The following is an 18,898-nucleotide window of genomic DNA, read 5'->3' as shown; positions in this document are numbered from 1 at the left end:
TAGTGTAATTTTTTTTTAACACACCAGTATCAATTTTATGCTTAAGTTATTTTTAGGAAAAGAGAAGAAAAAGACTTGAGGCCTAAACACAAACTAAAGACCTTACTTTTTCTTTAGAGACTAGAAATACTCACCAATTCTATTCCCCAATCAGCTGCTTTCCCTGCACTTGCGTCTTTCTCTCTGCGCTCTTTAATGGACTCTCGCCTCTCTCTCTCCATGCTCTTTAATGGACTCTCGTCTCTCTTTCTCTCTCCACATATCCACACATTGTTCTATTCCTTCTGCCTAATTTACTTATCTGGCTTCCCCTTCAATGTGGGTAATCTCAAGCACTCCATTTGGTTAAGAGTTCACATTCTCATCACTCTTTGAGCAAATTAATTCTAAGATAATATAAAATATAATCTATAATCTGATGTCGGTGTATTCTATAACAGCTACAAAACAGGTTTTTGGTGTAATCCCCACTACTGAATCTGAACACATAAACTAGGCAGCCACTTCAAGTACATTACTGAGGAAGTGCTTCATTGTAGGGGAATAGTTAAACTGGTGCATTTAAATTTTACTCTGAATATCATTCGAATAAAAAGTTTTTTTAGCACCTTGTGTCATAATTTTGACTGTGCAAAACAAAGTATTTGATATATGCAAAATACTGCGGATGCTGGATCTGAAACAACATCAGAAAATGCTGGAGAAACTCAGCAGGTTGAACAGCATCCTTGAAGAGAAGAAACAGAGTTAACATTTCAAGTCCGTATAGCTCTTCAGAGCTAAAGAGAAGTAAAAATGTGATGAAATTTATACTGTTTAATGGGGGTGGAGCAGGTGTAGCTGGATAGAAGGCCAGCGATAGGTGGGGGCAAAGGAGAGATTGCCAAAGATGTCATGAACAAAAGGACAAAGGGGTGTTAATGGTAGTGGTAAGGGCTAAAAAAGGTGCTGATGGTGGCACTAAGATCAGAAAGCAGAATGTGATAATGTCAGGACAAGGGTAAGCACTGTGGAAAGAGCGACATGAACAAGTGACAGATGGCCCTTGTGGGGGTGGGGGGAGGGGACAGTTGTGAGAAAAAGATTGAAAATAGGATAAAAGGGAGGGATAAAACAATGAATAAAAATGAAAATAAATGAAAATAAAAATAAGTGGATGAAAAATAAAAATAAAAAATGGAAATGAATACTGAAAAAATGGGATAAAAAAGGGGTAAGGATGGAAAGGAGAGTTCATGGTTTGAAGTTGTTAAATTCAATGTTAAGTCTGGAAGGCTGTAAAGTGCCTAGTCGGAGATGAGGTACTGTTCCTCCAGTTTGCATTGGGCTTCACTGGAACATTGCAGCAGGCCAAGGATGGACATGTGGGCATGAGAGCAGGGTGGTGTGTTGAAATGGCAAGCGACAGGGAGGTCTGGGTCATGCTTGCGGACAGATTGAAGGTGTTCCACAAAGCGGTCACCCAGTCTGCGTTTGGTCTCTCCAATGTAGAGGAAACCGCATTGGGAGCAGCGAATGCAGTAGACTAAATTGAAGGAGGTGCAAGTGAAGCACTGCTTCACCTGAAAGGAATGTTTGGGCTCTTGAACGGTGAGGAGGGAGAAGGTAAAGGGGCTGGTGTTGCACCCTCTGCGATTGCGTGGTAAGGTGCAGTGGGAGGGGGATTAGGTGTTGGGGGTGATGGAGGAGTGGACCAGGGGGTTCTGGAGGGAATGGTTCTGATGGAGTGCCGACAGGCGGTTTGCAGGGAAGATGTGTTTGGTGGTGCATCATGCTGGAGTTGGCGGAAATGGCGGAGGATGATCATTTGAATGTGGAGGCTGGTGGGGTGAAAAGTAAGGACAAGGGGGACCCTTTCATTGTTCTGGGAGGGATAAGAAGGTGTGAGGGCAGAGGCGCAGGAGTTGGGTAGGACACAGTTGAGGGCCCTGTCAACCACAGTTGGAGGGAAACTTCAGTTCAGGAAGAAGGAAGACATGTCAGTAGAACCGTTTTGGAAAGTGACATCATCAGAACAGATGTGACGGAGGCGAAGGAACTGAGAGAATGGGGTGGAGGCCTTACAGGAAGCGGGGTGTGAGGAGCTGTAGTCGAGGTAGCTGTGGGAGTCGGTAGGCTTGTAGTGGATATTGGTGGACAGTCGATCACTCGAAATTGAGACAGAGAGGTCAAGGAAGAGAAGGGAGTGTCAGAGATGGACCATGTGAAGGTGATGGAGGGGTGGAAATTGGAAGCAAAATTGATACATTTTTCCAGGCCCAGATGAGAGCATGAAGCAGCACCGAAACAGTCGTTGATATACCAAAAAAAGAGTTGTGGGAGGGAACCTGAGTAGGACTGGAACAAGGAACACGTTCCACATACCCCATAAAGAGACAGGCATAACTGGGGCCCATGCGGGTACTCATAGCCACACCTTTTAATTGGAGGAAGTGAGGCAAGTTTAAGGAGAAATTGTTCAGTGAGAGAACAAGTTCAGCCAGGTGGAGGAGAGTGGTGGTGGATGGGGATTGTTCAGGCCTCTATTCGAGGAAGAAGCGGAGAGCCCTCAGACCATCCTGCTGGGGATGGAGGTGTAGAGGGATTGGACGTTCATGGTGAACAGGAGGCGCTTAGGGCTAGGGAACTGGAAATTGTTGATATGATGTAGGGAATCAGAGGAATCGCAGATGTAGTTGGGAAGAGACTGGACAAGAGTAGAGAGAACGGACTTAAGATAGGAAGAAATGAGTTCCGTGGGACAGGAACAGGCTGACACGATCAGTCTACCGGGACAGTCCTGTTTGTGGATTTTGGGGAGGAGGTAGAAGTGGGCTGCCCAGGGGAGACTGAGGTTGGAAGCTGTGGAAGGAAGATCAGGCACTTTACAGCCTTCCAGACTTAACATTAAGTTCAACAACTTCAGACCATGAACTCTCTCCTCCATCCTCACCCCTTTTTTATCCTCTTTTTTCAATATTCATTTCCATCTTTTATTTTTATTTTTTATCCACTTATTTTTATATTTATTTATTTTCATTTTTATTCATTGTTTTATCCCCACTTTTTATCCTATTTTCAATCTTTTTCCCACAACCATCCCCTCCCCCAACCCCACAAGGGCCGTCTGTCACTTGTTCATGTCGCTCTTTCCACAGTGCTTGCCCTTGTCCTGATATTATCACATTCTGCTTTCTGATCTTAGTACCACCATCAGCACCTTTTTTAGCCCTTATCACTACCATTAACACCCCTTTGTCCTTTTGTTCATGACATCTTTGGCAATCTCTCCTTTGCCCCCACCTATTGCTGGCCTTCTATCCAGCTACACCTGCTCCACTCCCTTTAAATAGTATAAATTTCATTGCATTTTCACTTCTCTTTAGCTCTGAAGAAAAGTCATATGGACTCGAAATGTTAACTCTGTTTTTTCTCTCCACAGATGCTGTTCGACCTGCTGAGTTTTTCCAGCAATTACTGTTTTTATTTCAAAGCATTTGATATATTTTTTAAAGAATCAAGATTTTTTATAAAGATAAATGCAAGTTTGAAGTTAGTATTCTCTAGAATATGAGCCAAAGAACATTGATTCTAATGGCACAAATATAAAGCACAACATTAAATGTTTATGAAGAATTAACTCTTTGAACATAGCAATGATGTCATATAGGCCTGAATTTTTGATTGTTGGGCGTCCGTGATCAGCAGGTCTGGAAGCGGACAGGAAATGGGCCTCCAGCCGCGATCGGCCCCCGACCGCGATTTCATGCTGGCTGGCCAATTAACGGCCACCCAGCATGAAATGCGCGCTGAGAAATGCAGGCGGGGGCGTGAAGAGGGCGGGCGCTGACCTATCTGAGGGTGCGGGTGAACACTTCTAGTGAGCTCCCTGAAGGCAGCCAGCTGCCCCATGGAGCTGCAGTCCTCCACAGAATAAAGGGAATGATAAAAATGCTGCAAAATATATCCATGCAGCGCAATCAAGCACCTGAAAGCATACCTCATAAAAAAACAGTAGCTAGATTTCTCTTTTTATTTTATTTCCCCATGGAGATTTCATCCAGCCCTGGATCGAGGTTTGAGCAAAAGTGTGAATGCTGCCTGGGAGACTGGCCCGTCCACCAACAGTAAATATTGGCGGGCCACATAAAATCGCTGTTAATTGCATTGTCAATGGGTTTAATTGTCCTCTTGTCGGCGTGTGTGCTTCCGACTGCCATACGCACCCGCCGAACGCAATATCACGCGAATGTACGATGATGTTAGGATGCTCCCCTGACTTCATTTTGCACTATTTCACGTCCCTTCAGCTCGGGCACCTGCCCACCCGCAGGATGTAAAATTCTGGCCATATGGAATGTTTTGAAAAGTTGTTAATCCAGATTTTGTCAGGAAGCATCCAGGCAAAGGGCCAAAAAATGACTTGTTTATGGGAGTTGTTGAAGATGATTGGAGTATTCTGGAATTTAGTTATCACTTACAACTTCACGAATGATGCTCACTGAATTTAAATAAATTTTACAGATTGTGCAACTCTGAACAGTGACAAGTGGTCATATACTTAAGATTGGCAACCATGATCGAATTGAATGGCAGAACAGGTTTGAGGGTTGTTAGAGTTTTGCCAGAGGGAGTGGATAAGTTAGAGATCAAAACTTCTTTGCAGACAAAATTAGATAAACATCTGAAATGGATGAAGATACAGGGCTATGGGGAGATGGTATTGCAGTGTAAAGAGCACGTACAGGTATGATGAACTGATTGATCTATTACACTGTAAACTTGTTTGTTAAAAAGTGAAATATGCACCACTGCTTAGCATGATTTTAGTTTTAAATGAAGCTTCCAGGAATGCTTTATTTTTTTATGAAAAGAACATGTGAAGGAATATTTTAAACACCATTAAGCTGCAGTTAAAATGATAGAAAATACATATACAATAAAATGGAGGTGGAAACTGAGGAGGCACAAATCATTTTGGTTCGCTTAGCCTGTTGAATGCAGGCTGCGAGCTAAGAAGTCCTATATTTAATGGAGCTATGTGTGCCTGAAGGGATAGTGGAAATTCAGGCGCTAGGCAGGTCATTGCAAATCTATGCTTAGATCCTGTTCACCTGCTGTACTAACTTTCAACAATTCATCAAAATCTATTCTTTCTTAAAGTGAACTCTGCTTCTTGAATTTTACAGTGTGCCTTGGAAATGCAAGAATTCTTTCAGCAGGAGCAGGCACAAATACAAAGAATGCTGGACGTGCAAGAAGAGCGAATCCACTTCAACAAGAAAGAGCGAGCAAAAAAGGAAAAAGATGAACAAAAGGATTGTGACCAAATGTTTACAAATTCCCAGACAAACCTAAAAACACTGAAGACCCTGAGCCCGCATAAGCACTTAACCTCTTCATCCGGAATAACAACTGCTCTTCCCTCAATTCATTCAAATAATACAAAGATGAAGAACTCACCATCTGGAACTGTACAAAGGTAAGGGTCAATGAAAAAGTATGTGTGGATATTTTCATGTTAAAAAATGTAATGATAAAGTTGGGGTGAAAAACTCATGGAAAACAAGAGATAAACCAGATCACTCCTCTTCTATACTGATCATTAACCTGCCCAAATAAAAAAAAACAGGTGTAAAGCTGCTTGGTCAAAGCTTTATAAATTCCAGAACAAAATTCCCTTGTGTGTGCTAAATATTCTGTGCAGAAATGGTGAGGTCCGAATAATCTCTGATAATGGGCCTTTGACCTGTCTCGCTTGGGAACAATGTTACAGGAGGAGTCCAGGAAGATGAATGGTGAAAATGATGGACTGGGTTTTGAGTTGGGTGGAGAGGAGAAATCAGGGGAAATGGTGATTTGTGCCAGCTGGCAGCTGTCTGATTCAGGGATCTTAGGGCTGGGGTGAGGGAGATTGAGGCTCAGAGTCCGGGTGTGGAGAGAGATCGGATATATTGAGGTCAGGGTTTGGTTTGCAAGATGAGTGGTTTAATATTGGGTCGGGAGTAGCTTATCTTTAAGTTGCCAGTGTTCTGTATGGCTGGTTTCCCAGAGTGTAGTTTCAGGACAAACTAGTCTGGTGACGGGAACCTTTCACAGATTTTAGGCTCCTTATTTGCCCGGTTCAGGTTTGGGTAAAGGAAGCCTCAATATCACTCCTGGCTGAATGTGTACTTGCCAATTTTGAAACTTGGGAGGCAGTGCAATACTGGCATGATGTTCCATGCTACAGAGCTCTGAGGGAAGTGTAACGGCCAAAGTAGGTTATAGAGATAGGATAGGATGAGACCAGGAAGAGATGTAAACACAAAGATGAGTATTATAAATTTGCAATATTGGAAGACTGAGAGTCAACCTAGATCAATGAACACAGAAATCATAGGTGAATTTGATGTGGTATAGGATACAGGCAGCAGAGATGGATACAGCTGAAGTTTGTAAAATGAGTTGAATCAAGACTGGTTTGGAGAGTATTAGAATAGTCAAGTTTGGAGGTGACAAAAGCATGGAAAAGATGTCAGTAGATGGGCTAAGGCAGGAGTGAGTAATATTACGAAAGTAGTGATGGAATTTGTGGCTGGAGCAGAAGGCAATGACTCTGGTCTTCCTAAAGTTTAATTAAACAAAATTGTGATTCATCCAAAACTGGAATTCAGCAAGTAGTATGACAACGCAGGCATTGGTGGAGACAATATAATTTAAGAAAAAGTCAGCATGGATTCCAAAAGGCTAAATCATGTTTAACTAACCTGATAGAATTCTTTGAAGAGGTAAATGAAAGAATCAACAAGAGTAATGTAGTGGATAGCCTACACTTGGATTTTCCAAAGGCCTTTGAGAAGGCTCATGGCAGAGGTTAGAGTATGTGGAATTGGAACAAGTGGCTGAATTATTAGAAAATTAGCTACAAAATAGAAAGTAGAGAGTAAGGATCAAGGATAATTATTCAGATTGGAGGAATAGAGAAAGTGGTGTTCCACAAGGATCAGTGTTGACACCACTATTATTCATAATTTAAATTGCTGATCTGGATTTAGGAATAAGTAACCCAACATAAGATTTTGCAAATGATACCAGATTGGTGATGTAACTATCACTGAGGAAGAATGCAACATAATACAAGAAGACATCAGAAAAATTGTACAGTGGACAATTAAGTAACAAAAACAGAAAATGCTGGAAAAATTCAGCAGGTCTTACAGCATCTGTGGGGAGAAAAAAAAACAGAGTTACAATTTCCAGCCCGTATGACTCTTCTTCAGAGCTAAAGAGAAGTAAAAATGTGATGAAATTTATACTGTTTAGTGGGGGTGGAGCAGGTGAAGCTGGATAGAAGGCCAGCGATAGGTGGGGGCAAAGGTGAGATTGACAGTGTTGTCATGAACAAAAGGACAAAGGGGTGTTAATGCTAGTGATATTGGCTAAAGGAGGTGCTGATGGTGGCATTAAGATCAGAAAGCAGAATGTGATAATATCAGGACAAGGGTAAGCACTCTGGAAAGAGCGACATGAACAAGTGACAGATGGCCCTTGTGGGGTGGGGTTGGGGGAGGGAATGGTGGTGGGAAAAAAGATTGAAAATAGGATAAAAGGGAGGGATAAAACAATGAATAAAAGTGAAAATAAATAAAAATAAAAATAAGTGGATAAAAATAAAAATGAAAAAATGAAAAATAAAAATTAAAAAATTAAAATGAATATCGAAAAAAGGGTATAAAAAGGGGTGGGGATGGAGGAGAGAGTTCACGGTCTGAAATTGTTGAACTCAATGTTAAGTCCAGAAGGCCGTAAAGTGCCTAATTGGAAGATGAGGTGCTGTTCCTCCAGTTTGCATTGGGCTTCACTGCAACATTGCAGCAGGCCAAGGATGGACATGTGGGCATGAGAGCAGGATGGTGTGTTGAAATGACAAGTGACAGGAAGATCTGGGTCATGCTTATGGACAGACCGAAAGTGAAGTAGTCACCCAGTCTGCGTTTGGTTTCTCCAATGTAGAGGAGACTGCATTGGGAGCAGCGAATGCAGTAGATAAAATTGAAGGAGGTGCAAGTGAAGCGCTGCTTCACCTGAAAGAAATGTTTGGGCCCTTGGAGGGTGAGGAGGGAGGAAGTAAAGGGGCAGGTGTTGCACCTTCTGTGATTGCATGGGAAGGTGCCATTGGAGGGGTGTGAGGTGTTGGGGGTGATGGAGGAGTGGACCAGGGTGTTCCGGAGAGAATGCTGACAGGAGAGGGGGGCGGGGGGTGGTGAAGGGAAGATATGTTTGGTGGTGGAATTGTATTTTTGTGTTAGAAGGGGGGCAAGGTTTGATCTTTGGAGCTCCCAGAGATAACATTGCTGAGGTGGAAGGAGAGATCAGTTCTGGAAACACTCTGTCGGCTTTTGAATAAATAGGAGTGACACCAAGCTTGGGCAGCCATACTGATCTGGAAAACAGTGGATAGGCGTCAATAGAAGATGGTGGGGTCCATCATGAGAAAGACTACAGATAAGAAAGGGAAGACAAAGAGGAAAATGTAGCTTGGCTATAGGACACCATGCATCACCATAGCATGGGGATTAGGAAGGGAATTTCGATGGGTCAATTGAACACATTCCTACAAAATACATATTTAACAAAAACCTTAAGTAGTTAATTTTTCTATTCACATACTAAAATCCTGGGGATATAAGTATCTGAGTTTCTAAATGTAGACTTCCCCCATATGTCCTTGGTAGTGTGCATGATTAAATTCAAACTCTGTATCCCAATAAAAACCTTGTTTGGTCAAGAATGACATTTGAACTGATTAAATGCTGTAGGTTTACAATATTGCACTTTTTGCAAGACCTGTTTCAATATCCAAAGCAACTTTGATGTGTTTGTTGGAGCAGGTGACCACCGAATGTGGCTCCTGCTTTGTTCTCTGATAAAATATGGTACCAGAGGTACATTAAAATCAGGGGAAAAAAGAGAAATAAACATTGTTATATAGGGTAAAAGCAAAATACTGTGGTTGCTGGAAATCTGAAACAAAAACAGAAAATACTGGATAAACTCAGCAGGTCTAACAGCATCTGTGGAGAAAAAAAAATTAACATTTCAAGTCCTTATGACTCTTCTTCAGAGCTAAAGAGAAGTAAAATGTAATGAAATTTATACTGTTCAAGGTGGGGTGGAGCAGGTGAAGCTGGGTAGAAGATTACTGATAGGTGGAGGCAAAGGAAAGATTGCGAAAGATGTCATGGACAAAAGGACAATGGGATATTAATGATAGTGATACTGGCTAATGGAGGAGCTAGTGGTGGCATTAAGGTCTGTTGGAGAGCAGAGTGTGATAATAGCAGGACAAGGGTAAGCACTCTGGAAAGAACATCATGAATAGGTGACAGATGGCCCTAATCGGGGGAGGGGATGGTGGTTGGAAAAAAGATTGAAAATAGGCTAAAACAATGACATAAAATGAATTTAAGTAAAAATAGAAATATAAATAAGTGCATAAAAAATAAAAATTAAGAAATGAGAATGAATATTGCAAAAGGTGGGTGAGGATGGAGGAGAGAGCTCATGGTCTGAAGTTGTTGAACTCAATGTTAAGTCTGGAAGGCTGTAAAGTGCCTAATCGGAAGATGCGGTGCTGTTCCTCCAGTTTGCATTGGGCTTCACTGGAACATTGCAGCAGGCCAAGGATGGACATGTGGGCATGAGAACAGGATGGGGTGTTGAAATGGCAAGAGACAGGAAGGCCTAGGTCATGCTTGAGGACAGACCGAAGGTGTTCTGCAAAGTGATCACCCAGTCTGTGTTTGGCCTCTCCAATGTAGAGGAGACCGGATTGGGAATGCAGTAGACCAAATTGAAGGAGGTGCAAGTGAAGCGCTGCTTCACTTGAATGGAGTGTTTTGGCCCTTGGGCAGCAAGGAGAGAGAGGTGAAGGGACAGGTGTTACACCTTCTGCAGTTGCATGGGAAGATTCCGTGGGAGGGAGATGAGGGGTTGGGGGTGATGGAGGAGTGGACCAGGGTGTCCCGGAGGGAATGGTCCCTGTGGAAAGCTGACAGGGGGGCTGAAGGGAAGATGTGTTTGGTGGTGGCATCATGCTGGAGTTGGCGGAAATGGCGGAGGATGATCCTTTGAATGCGGAGGCTGGTGGGGTGATAAGTGAGGACAAGGGGGACTCTATCATGGTTCTGGGAGGGAGGGGAAGGTGTGAGGGCGGATGCGCGGGAGATGGGTCGGACAAAGTTGAGGGCCCTGTCAACCACCGTGGGTGGAAAACCTTGGTTAAGGAAGAAGGAAGACATGTCAGAGGAACTGTTTTTGAAAGTGGCATCATCAGAACATGTGCGATGGAGACAAAGGAACTGAGAGAATGGGATGGACTCTTTATAGGAAGCAGGGTGTTAGGATCTGTATTCGAGGTAGCTGTGGAAGTCGGTGGGCTCATAATGAATATTGGTGGACAATTTATCACCAGAAATTGAGACAGAGAGGTCAAGGAAGGAAAGGGAGGTATTGAGATAGACCATGAGAAGGTGATGGAGGGTGGAAATTGGAAGCAAATTTGATATATTTTTCCAGGCCCAGACAAGAGCATGAAGTGGTACTGAAACAGTCATCGATGTACTGAGAAAAAAGTTGTGGGAGGGGGCCTGAGTAGGACTGGAACAAGGAATGTTCCACAAACCCCATAAAGAGATAGGCATAACTGGGACTCATGCGGCTACCCATAGCCACACCTTTTATTTGGAGGAAGTGAGATGATTGTTGTATAGGAACTTAATAATATTCTGTATTTATTTTTTAGAGAAATAACTATTTTTAGAAAAATAATACTTTAGAAAAGTAAGGATGTTATGTTTCATTTTTGATTACTTTTCAATGTAACTAGAAGAAATCTGCTGTATCTTCAAAAAATCATACTCAAAATCATTTCCATTGACATGATTTCATTAACAGAAAAGTGGTTTGAGCATGACCAGAAATGTGTTCTTAATATTCCTAATTACCAAGTACAGTGTTCAGGAATGATACAGAAGGAAAAAAAAGGTATGATACTATTGAATAAGGATGCTTCCACAGTTCTAAGTCTTCTTCAGTTCCCTACCCCAACCTTCAGTGCCACAACCTTGACCACAAGTAGGGCAAGGAGGCAGGTTGCGAATCCACCCCAGCCAGAACCGGGATAGAACCCCACGCAGCTTGCTCCAATCTGATCCACACCGTCCATCCAGCCAGCTGATCCAACCAGCCCACCAAGGAATCTGAGTTGCTGTCATGATTTACACTTTTGCATACATGTTGTAGCGCTGGAGCAATGGATAGTGATGTTAGAGGCTCCAATTTCTTTCCATCACATTGCTGACAAGGGATCTCTCCCACTCTTATTGACTGCCATTGGTGCATGTTGGAAGGAATTACAAATTGATCCTCAACATGTTTGGCCACATTATGAACACACTTGCCTTGGCCATCAGGCCCTGGAGTGGGTGGAATGAACAGGGATGTGGCAGTGAAAGGAAACAGCATAGTTAGGAAGATAGATATTGCTCTCCGCAGCTGCAACTGAGAGCTCCACAGGTTGTGTTGCCTGCCTGGTGCCAGGGTTAAGGAATCTCCTCAAGGCTGGAGAGGAAGTTGGATGGGGAGGATCTAGTTGTCATGGTCCATGCGGGAACTGACGCATAGGTATAACCAGGAACGATGCTTTGCTAAGAGAATTTGAGGAGTTTGGGACCATATTTAACTGCAGAACATCAAAAATAATCATCTCTGCATTGCTACATGAGCATTGTTACCAATTGCCATAGGGTAAAGCAGATTAGAAATTTAAATGCGTGGCTCAAACAGTGGTGTAGGCACTGGCATCTGTACTCAAGGAAGAGTGAGCTATTCAATAGAGATGGGATCCACTTGAACTGGGCTGAGACCAATGTCCTGACCAATCGTGTAACAGGGGCTGTGGACAGGGCTTTAAACTAACAGAGTGGGGGGGTGGAGTTTGGGTGAAGAGAGATTTCGGAATCCAAAAAGAAAGGTTGAGGCATCAGAATAGTATAGCAATGTGAGTGAAGACCAGCAGAGTGGGACAGGAAGGGACTAAGAGGTTAACAAAAATTGTACGTCAGCAAATAAGGACATTGCAGGGAGTATGAGTAAATAATTGAAATTAAAGGTTATTTGCCTGAATGCATGAAGCACCTGCAATAAGCTAGTTAAACTAGTGACACAAATAGAGGTAAATTATTTAGATGTAATCCTCATGACAGAGACATGGGCTGGGAATTTTTGGTCTTGCCAGCGGTGGGCATCTTCACGGGCGGGACAGAAAAATTTGGAGAGCCAGTTGATGTTTGACTGGTCTCCAAATTTTCCCATCCTGTCCACGACGATGCCTGAACCAGAAACTTCCACCCATAGTTACAAGGTGATCAAGGATGGGAAACAAATAGTCCAGGGTACACAATATTTCAGAAAGACAAACAGAATGGCAAGGAGGGGTAGCCCTGATAGTTAAAGATGACATTTAAAGAAACAATTCAAAATTTTCAACACAAATACATTCCATTGAAAAACAAAACCTCAATGAGAAAGCCCCATCCCTGGTCCATTCAGGAAGTTAAGGATAGTTATTAGATTAAAAGAGGCTTACAATGTTGCAAAAAACCATAGCAAGTCTGAGGATTGGGAATGTTTTAGAAACAAGCAGAAGGCGATCAAAAAGTTGATAAAAAGGGGAAAAAAATGGAATATGAGAGTAAACTAACCAGAAATGTAAAAACAAATTGTAAGAGTTTATATAAATATATAAAGGCAAGAAAGTAGCTAAAGTAAACATTGGCCCCTTAGAAACAAAGACAGGAGAAATTATCATGGGGAATGAAGAAATGGCAGAGACATTGAACAAATATTTTGTGCCTGTCTTCTCAGTAGATGACACAAATTTCATACCAGAAATAGACAGTAACCTAGGGACTAAAAAGAGTGAGGAAATTAAGGAAATTGATATCAACAGAGAAAAAGTATTGGCAAAACTTGAGAGACTAAATTTCGACAAATCCCAGGACCTGATGGCGTACACACTAGGCAGAGATAGTGGATGCCCTGGCTGTGATTTTCCATAATTCCTTAGATTAGGGAACATTCCCATTCAATTGGAAGTTGGCAAATTTTACACCACTTTTCAAGAAAGAAGGGAGGGAGAAAACAGTGAACTACAGGTCAGTTAGCCTAACATCAGTTGTTGGGAAAATGCTGGGATCTATTATTAAGGAAGTTTCAACAGTGCACTTAGAAAAGCAAAGCATGATTAGAACAAGTCAACATGGTTTTATTAAAGGGAAATCCTGTTTATTAGAGTTTTTTTAGGATGTAACTAGTAGGGTAGATAAAGGGAAACCAGGAGATGCAGTATACCTGGATTTCCAAAAGGCATTTGATAAGGTGCCACACAAAAGGTTAATAGGCAAGATTAGAGCTCATTGAGAAGGGAATAATATATTAGCTTGGATGGAGGACTGGTTAATGGATAAGAAGCAGAGAGTGGGTATAAATGGAATGTTTTCAAGCTGGCAAGCAGTGAATAATGGAAAGATGCAAAGATCAGTGCTGGGGTGTCAGCTATTTTAATCTACATTAATGGCTTAGATGAAGTGATATAGTAGTGTATCAAAGTTTGCTGATGACAGCAAGCTAAGTGGGAAAGTGAGCCATGGGGAGGACACAGAGGCTGCAAAGGGATATAGACAGGTTAAGTGAATGGGCAACAAGATGATCAATGGAGTATAATGTAGGGAAGTGTGAAGTTATTCACTTTGTTCACAAGAATAAAAAAGAATAATTTTTGAAAGGTGTGAAACTGTGAGCGTTGATGTCTAAATAGACTTGGGTATGCTTGTACAAGGAATGCAGAAAATGAGCATGCAGGTGCAGCAAGCAAATAGGAAGGCAAATGGCAAGTTAGCCTTTATTGCAAGAGGATTGGAGTATAAGAATAAAGAAGACCAAAGAAAGGATATACTGGCATTGGAGGCAGTACAGCAAAGGTTTACTAGATTGGTCCTTGGGATGAGAATGTTGTCCTATGATGAGAGGCTAAGCAAATTAGGTTTAGATTCTCTGGAGTTTAGAAGAATGAGAGGTGATCTCATTGACACCTACAAAATTCTGAAACAGCTTGATAGGGTAGATGCTGAGAGATTGTATCCACTGGTCGGGGAATATAAAACATGGGGACACAGTGTCAGGATAAGGGGTCAAACATTTAGGACTGAGATGAGGAGAAATTACTTCACTCAAAGAATTGTGACTCTTTGGAATTCTCTACCCCAGAGCGTTGTGGATGCTCCACCGTTGAATGCATTTAGGTGGGAAAATGGAGTTGAAGCCCAAGATCAGCCATGATCACATTGAATGTTGAAGCAGGTTTGATGGGCCGTATGGTCTATACCTGCTTCTACTTATATTCTTGGCTTGAACCCAGAGTTTCTGGCTCAGAGGCAGCAATGCTACTCAATGTAACAAAAAACCTCCAGTTCTAAGTAGAAAGGAAATAATGGATAGCTCCAGGACTAAATCTATTTGATTTGAATGAAGAAACAGAGAAGGAGCTGTTACATTACTAATAGCTTTTGATACAGCCCCAAATTGTGAGAAGGAGATAGATGAGGTAGGTTGTTGGCAAATGTTAAAAAAACAAGGAGACTTTAATCACATCAACAACATGTATTTATATAGCACCTTTAACATAATAAAATGTCGCAAGACTCTTTGTTTGAACACTCTCTGATGTCTCACTGCTCTCTCTCGCACTCACTGTTTACCCCTTGCTGATGTCTCACTGCTCCCTCTCAGACCCACTGTTCACCTCTTGCTGATGTCTCACTGCTCTCTCTCAGTCCCACTGTTCACCTCTTGCTGATGTCTCACTGCTGTCTCTCAGTCCCAGTGTTTACCCCTTGCTGATGTCTCACTGCTCTCTCTCAGTCCCACTGTTCACCTCTTGCTGATGTCTCACTGCTCTCTCTCAGACCCACTGTTCACCTCCTGCTGATGTCTCACTGCTCCCTCTCAGACCCACTGTTCACCTCCTGCTGATGTCTCACTGCTCTCTCTCAGTCCCACTGTTCACCTCTTGCTGATGTCTCACTGCTGTCTCTCAGTCCCACTGTTCACCTCTTGCTGATGTCTCACTGCTGTCTCTCAGTCCCACTGTTCACCTCTTGCTGATGTCTCACTGCTGTCTCTCAGACCCACTGTTCACCTCTTGCTGATGTCTCACTGCTGTCTCTCAGACCCACTGTTCACCTCTTGCTGATGTCTCACTGCTGTCTCTCAGTCCCACTGTTCACCTCTTGCTGATGTCTCACTGCTGTCTCTCAGTCCCACTGTTCACCTCTTGCTGATGTCTCACTGCTCCCTCTCAGACCCACTGTTCACCTCTTGCTGATGTCTCACTGCTGTCTCTCAGTCCCACTGTTCACCTCTTGCTGATGTCTCACTGCTGTCTCTCAGACCCACTGTTCACCTCTTGCTGATGTCTCACTGCTGTCTCTCGGACTCACTGTTTACCCCTTGCTGATGTCTCACTGCTGTCTCTCAGTCCCACTGTTCACCTCTTGCTGATGTCTCACTGCTGTCTCTCAGACCCACTGTTCACCTCTTGCTGATGTCTCACTGCTGTCTCTCAGTCCCACTGTTCACCTCTTGCTGATGTCTCACTGCTGTCTCTCAGACCCACTGTTCACCTCTTGCTGATGTCTCACTGCTCTCTCTCAGTCCCACTGTTCACCTCTTGCTGATGTCTCACTGCTGTCTCTCAGACCCACTGCTCACCTCTTGCTGATGTCTCACTGCTGTCTCTCAGTCCCACTGTTCACCTCTTGCTGATGTCTCACTGCTGTCTCTCAGACCCACTGTTCACCTCTTGCTGATGTCTCACTGCTCTCTCTCAGACCCACTGTTCACCTCTTGCTGATGTCTCACTGCTGTCTCTCAGTCCCACTGTTCACCTCTTGCTGATGTCTCACTGCTGTCTCTCAGTCCCACTGTTCACCTCTTGCTGATGTCTCACTGCTGTCTCTCAGACCCACTGTTCACCTCTTGCTGATGTCTCACTGCTCTCTCTCAGACCCACTGTTCACCTCTTGCTGATGTCTCACTGCTCCCTCTCAGACCCACTGTTCACCTCTTGCTGATGTCTCACTGCTGTCTCTCAGTCCCACTGTTCACCTCTTGCTGATGTCTCACTGCTGTCTCTCAGACCCACTGTTCACCTCTTGCTGATGTCTCACTGCTCCCTCTCAGACCCACTGTTCACCTCTTGCTGATGTCTCACTGCTGTCTCTCAGACCCACTGTTCACCTCTTGCTGATGTCTCACTGCTGTCTCTCAGTCCCACTGTTCACCTCTTGCTGATGTCTCACTGCTCCCTCTCAGTCCCACTGTTCACCTCTTGCTGATGTCTCACTGCTCTCTCTCAGTCCCACTGTTCACCTCTTGCTGATGTCTCACTGCTCCCTCTCAGACCCACTGTTCACCTCTTGCTGATGTCTCACTGCTGTCTCTCAGACCCACTGTTCACCTCTTGCTGATGTCTCACTGCTCCCTCTCAGACCCACTGTTCACCTCTTGCTGATGTCTCACTGCTGTCTCTCAGACCCACTGTTCACCTCTTGCTGATGTCTCACTGCTCCCTCTCAGACCCACTGTTCACCTCTTGCTGATGTCTCACTGCTGTCTCTCAGTCCCACTGTTCACCTCTTGCTGATGTCTCACTGCTGTCTCTCAGTCCCACTGTTCACCTCTTGCTGATGTCTCACTGCTCCGTCTCAGACCCACTGTTCACCTCTTGCTGATGTCTCACTGCTCCGTCTCAGACACACTGTTTAAAGTCTCATTGGTATCTCATTTCTCCCTCTCAGACTCACTTTTTAAACACTCCTACTGTCTCACTGCTCCCCCTCAGACTCGCTTTTGAAACTCTTGGTGCTGCCTCACTGCTTCCTCTCAGACACATGGTTTAAATTTTCGCTGCTGCCTCACTGCTCCCTCTCAGACTCACTGGTAAAACTCTCACTGCTGTCTCATCTCTCCCCCTGAGACTTGCTGTTTAAATTCTCACTGCTGGCTCACTGCTCCCTCTCAGACACAGTTTAAATTCTCACTGCTGGCTCACTGCTCCCTCTCAGACTGATCGTTCAAACTGTTGCTACTGTCTCACTGCTCCATCTCAGACTCACAGTTTAAACTCTCAGAGCTGTCTCACTTCTCCCTCTGAGACTCAGTGTTTAAAGTCTTGCTGCTGTCTCACTGCCCTCTCGCAGACTCACTTTTTAAACTCTCCCTGCTGTCTCACTCCTCCCTCTCAGACTCACTATTTAAACTCTCATTGCTCTCTCACTGCTCGCTCTCAGACTTTTTGTTTAAAGCCTTGCTGCTGTCCCACTGCTCCCACTCAGACTCTCTTTAAACTCTCACTGCTGGCTCACTGCTCCCTCTGAGACTCAGTGTTTAAAGTCTTGCTGCAGTCTCCCTGCTCCCACTCAGACTCTCTGTTTGAACACTCTCTTTTGTCTCACTGCTCCCTCTCAGACTCACTTTACTTCTTTCTGCATGTCTCACTGCTCCATCTCAGACTCTGTTTAAAGTCTGGTTGCTGTCTCACTTCTCCATCTCCATCTCCCTTTTTAAACCCTCCCTCCTGCCTCACTGCTCCATTTCAGACTCGCTGTTTAAATTCTGGCTTCTGTCTCAATGCTCCCTGCGAGTCTCATTTTTTAACTCTCCCTGCTCTTTCACTGCTCCCTCTCAGACTTGCTGTTTAAACTCTCACTGCTATCTCACTGCCCGCTCGCAACTCACTGGTGTCTCTCTGCTCCCTCTCATTGTCTCTGTTTAAACACTCTGATGTCCATCTCGCTGCTCCATCTCAGACTCACAGTATAAACTCCCACTGCTGTCCCACCGCTTTCTTTCAGACTTGTTCTCTATCTCCCATTGCTGTCTCACTGCTCCCTCTCAGAATTGCTGTTTAATCTCTCACTTCTCTCTCACTGCTCACTCTTGCTGCTGTCTCACTGCTCCCTCTCAGGTTCACTGTTTAAAATATCGCTGCTGTCTCACTGTACCCTATCAGACTCACTGTTGAAACTATCGCTGCTGTCTCACTGCTCCCTCCAAGACTCTCTTTAAACTCTCGCTGTTGTCTCAATGTTCCCTTTCAGACTCACTGTTTAAATCTCCCTGCTGTCTCACTGATCCCTCTCAAACTTGCTCTTTGAACTCTCACTGCTCCACCTTGGAATCACTGCTTAAACTGCTGCTGTCTCAATGCTCAGTCACAGGCTCACTGTTAAAGGTCTTGCTGCTGCCTCGCTTGTTTAATCTCACTACTGTCTCACTGTTCCCTCTCAGTCTTGCTGTTTATCTCTCGCTGCTGTCTCTCTGCTCCCCCTGAGCCTCATTGTTTAAACTCTGGCTTTTGTCTCAATGCCCCCTCTCTGACTCACTGTTTAAGCTCTTGCAGTTGTCTCAATGCTCCCTCTCAAACTCGCTCTTTGAACTCTCACTGATGTCCCACTGTGTCCTCTCAGGCACTCTGTTTAAACTCTCGCTGCTGTCTCATTGCTCCCTCTCAGATGCACAGTTGAAACTCCCGCTGCTGCCTTAATGCTCCTTCTCAGATGCACGGTTGAAACTCTTGCTGCTGTCTCACTATCCCTATCAGATTCACTGTTTAAACTCTTGCTGCTACCTCACTGCTCCCTCTCAGACTCGTTGTTTTTCCCTCGCTGCTGCCTCTCTGCTCCCTCTCAGACTCAGTGTTTAAATACACACTGTGTCACAATGCTCTATCTAAGACTCACTATTTAATTCTGCCTATAATCTCACAGCTCCCTTTCAGACTCGCTGTTTTAACAGTCGCAGCTCACTCCCTGGC

At 43.9% G+C, this 18,898-nt stretch overlaps 1 protein-coding gene across 1 annotated transcript in view; it reads left to right on the top strand.

Moving 5' to 3' along the window:
- The window catches only part of bcl9 (BCL9 transcription coactivator), a 478,755-nt gene that overhangs the window by 191,346 nt on the left and 268,511 nt on the right, over positions 1-18,898 (top strand). The window contains exons 2-3 of the mRNA XM_078545908.1: positions 4,628-4,726; positions 5,169-5,461. Coding sequence (XP_078402034.1) covers positions 4,673-4,726; positions 5,169-5,461 — 347 coding nt within the window. The 5' untranslated portion in view covers positions 4,628-4,672. The remainder of the gene's footprint in view (positions 1-4,627; positions 4,727-5,168; positions 5,462-18,898) is intronic.

Source organism: Cetorhinus maximus, chromosome 7, assembly GCF_964194155.1.
Source record: "Cetorhinus maximus chromosome 7, sCetMax3.hap1.1, whole genome shotgun sequence".
NCBI lineage: Eukaryota > Metazoa > Chordata > Chondrichthyes > Lamniformes > Cetorhinidae > Cetorhinus > Cetorhinus maximus.
The sequence above is the reverse complement of the archived record's forward strand: the minus strand, read 5'-3'. Positions and strand labels throughout refer to the sequence as shown.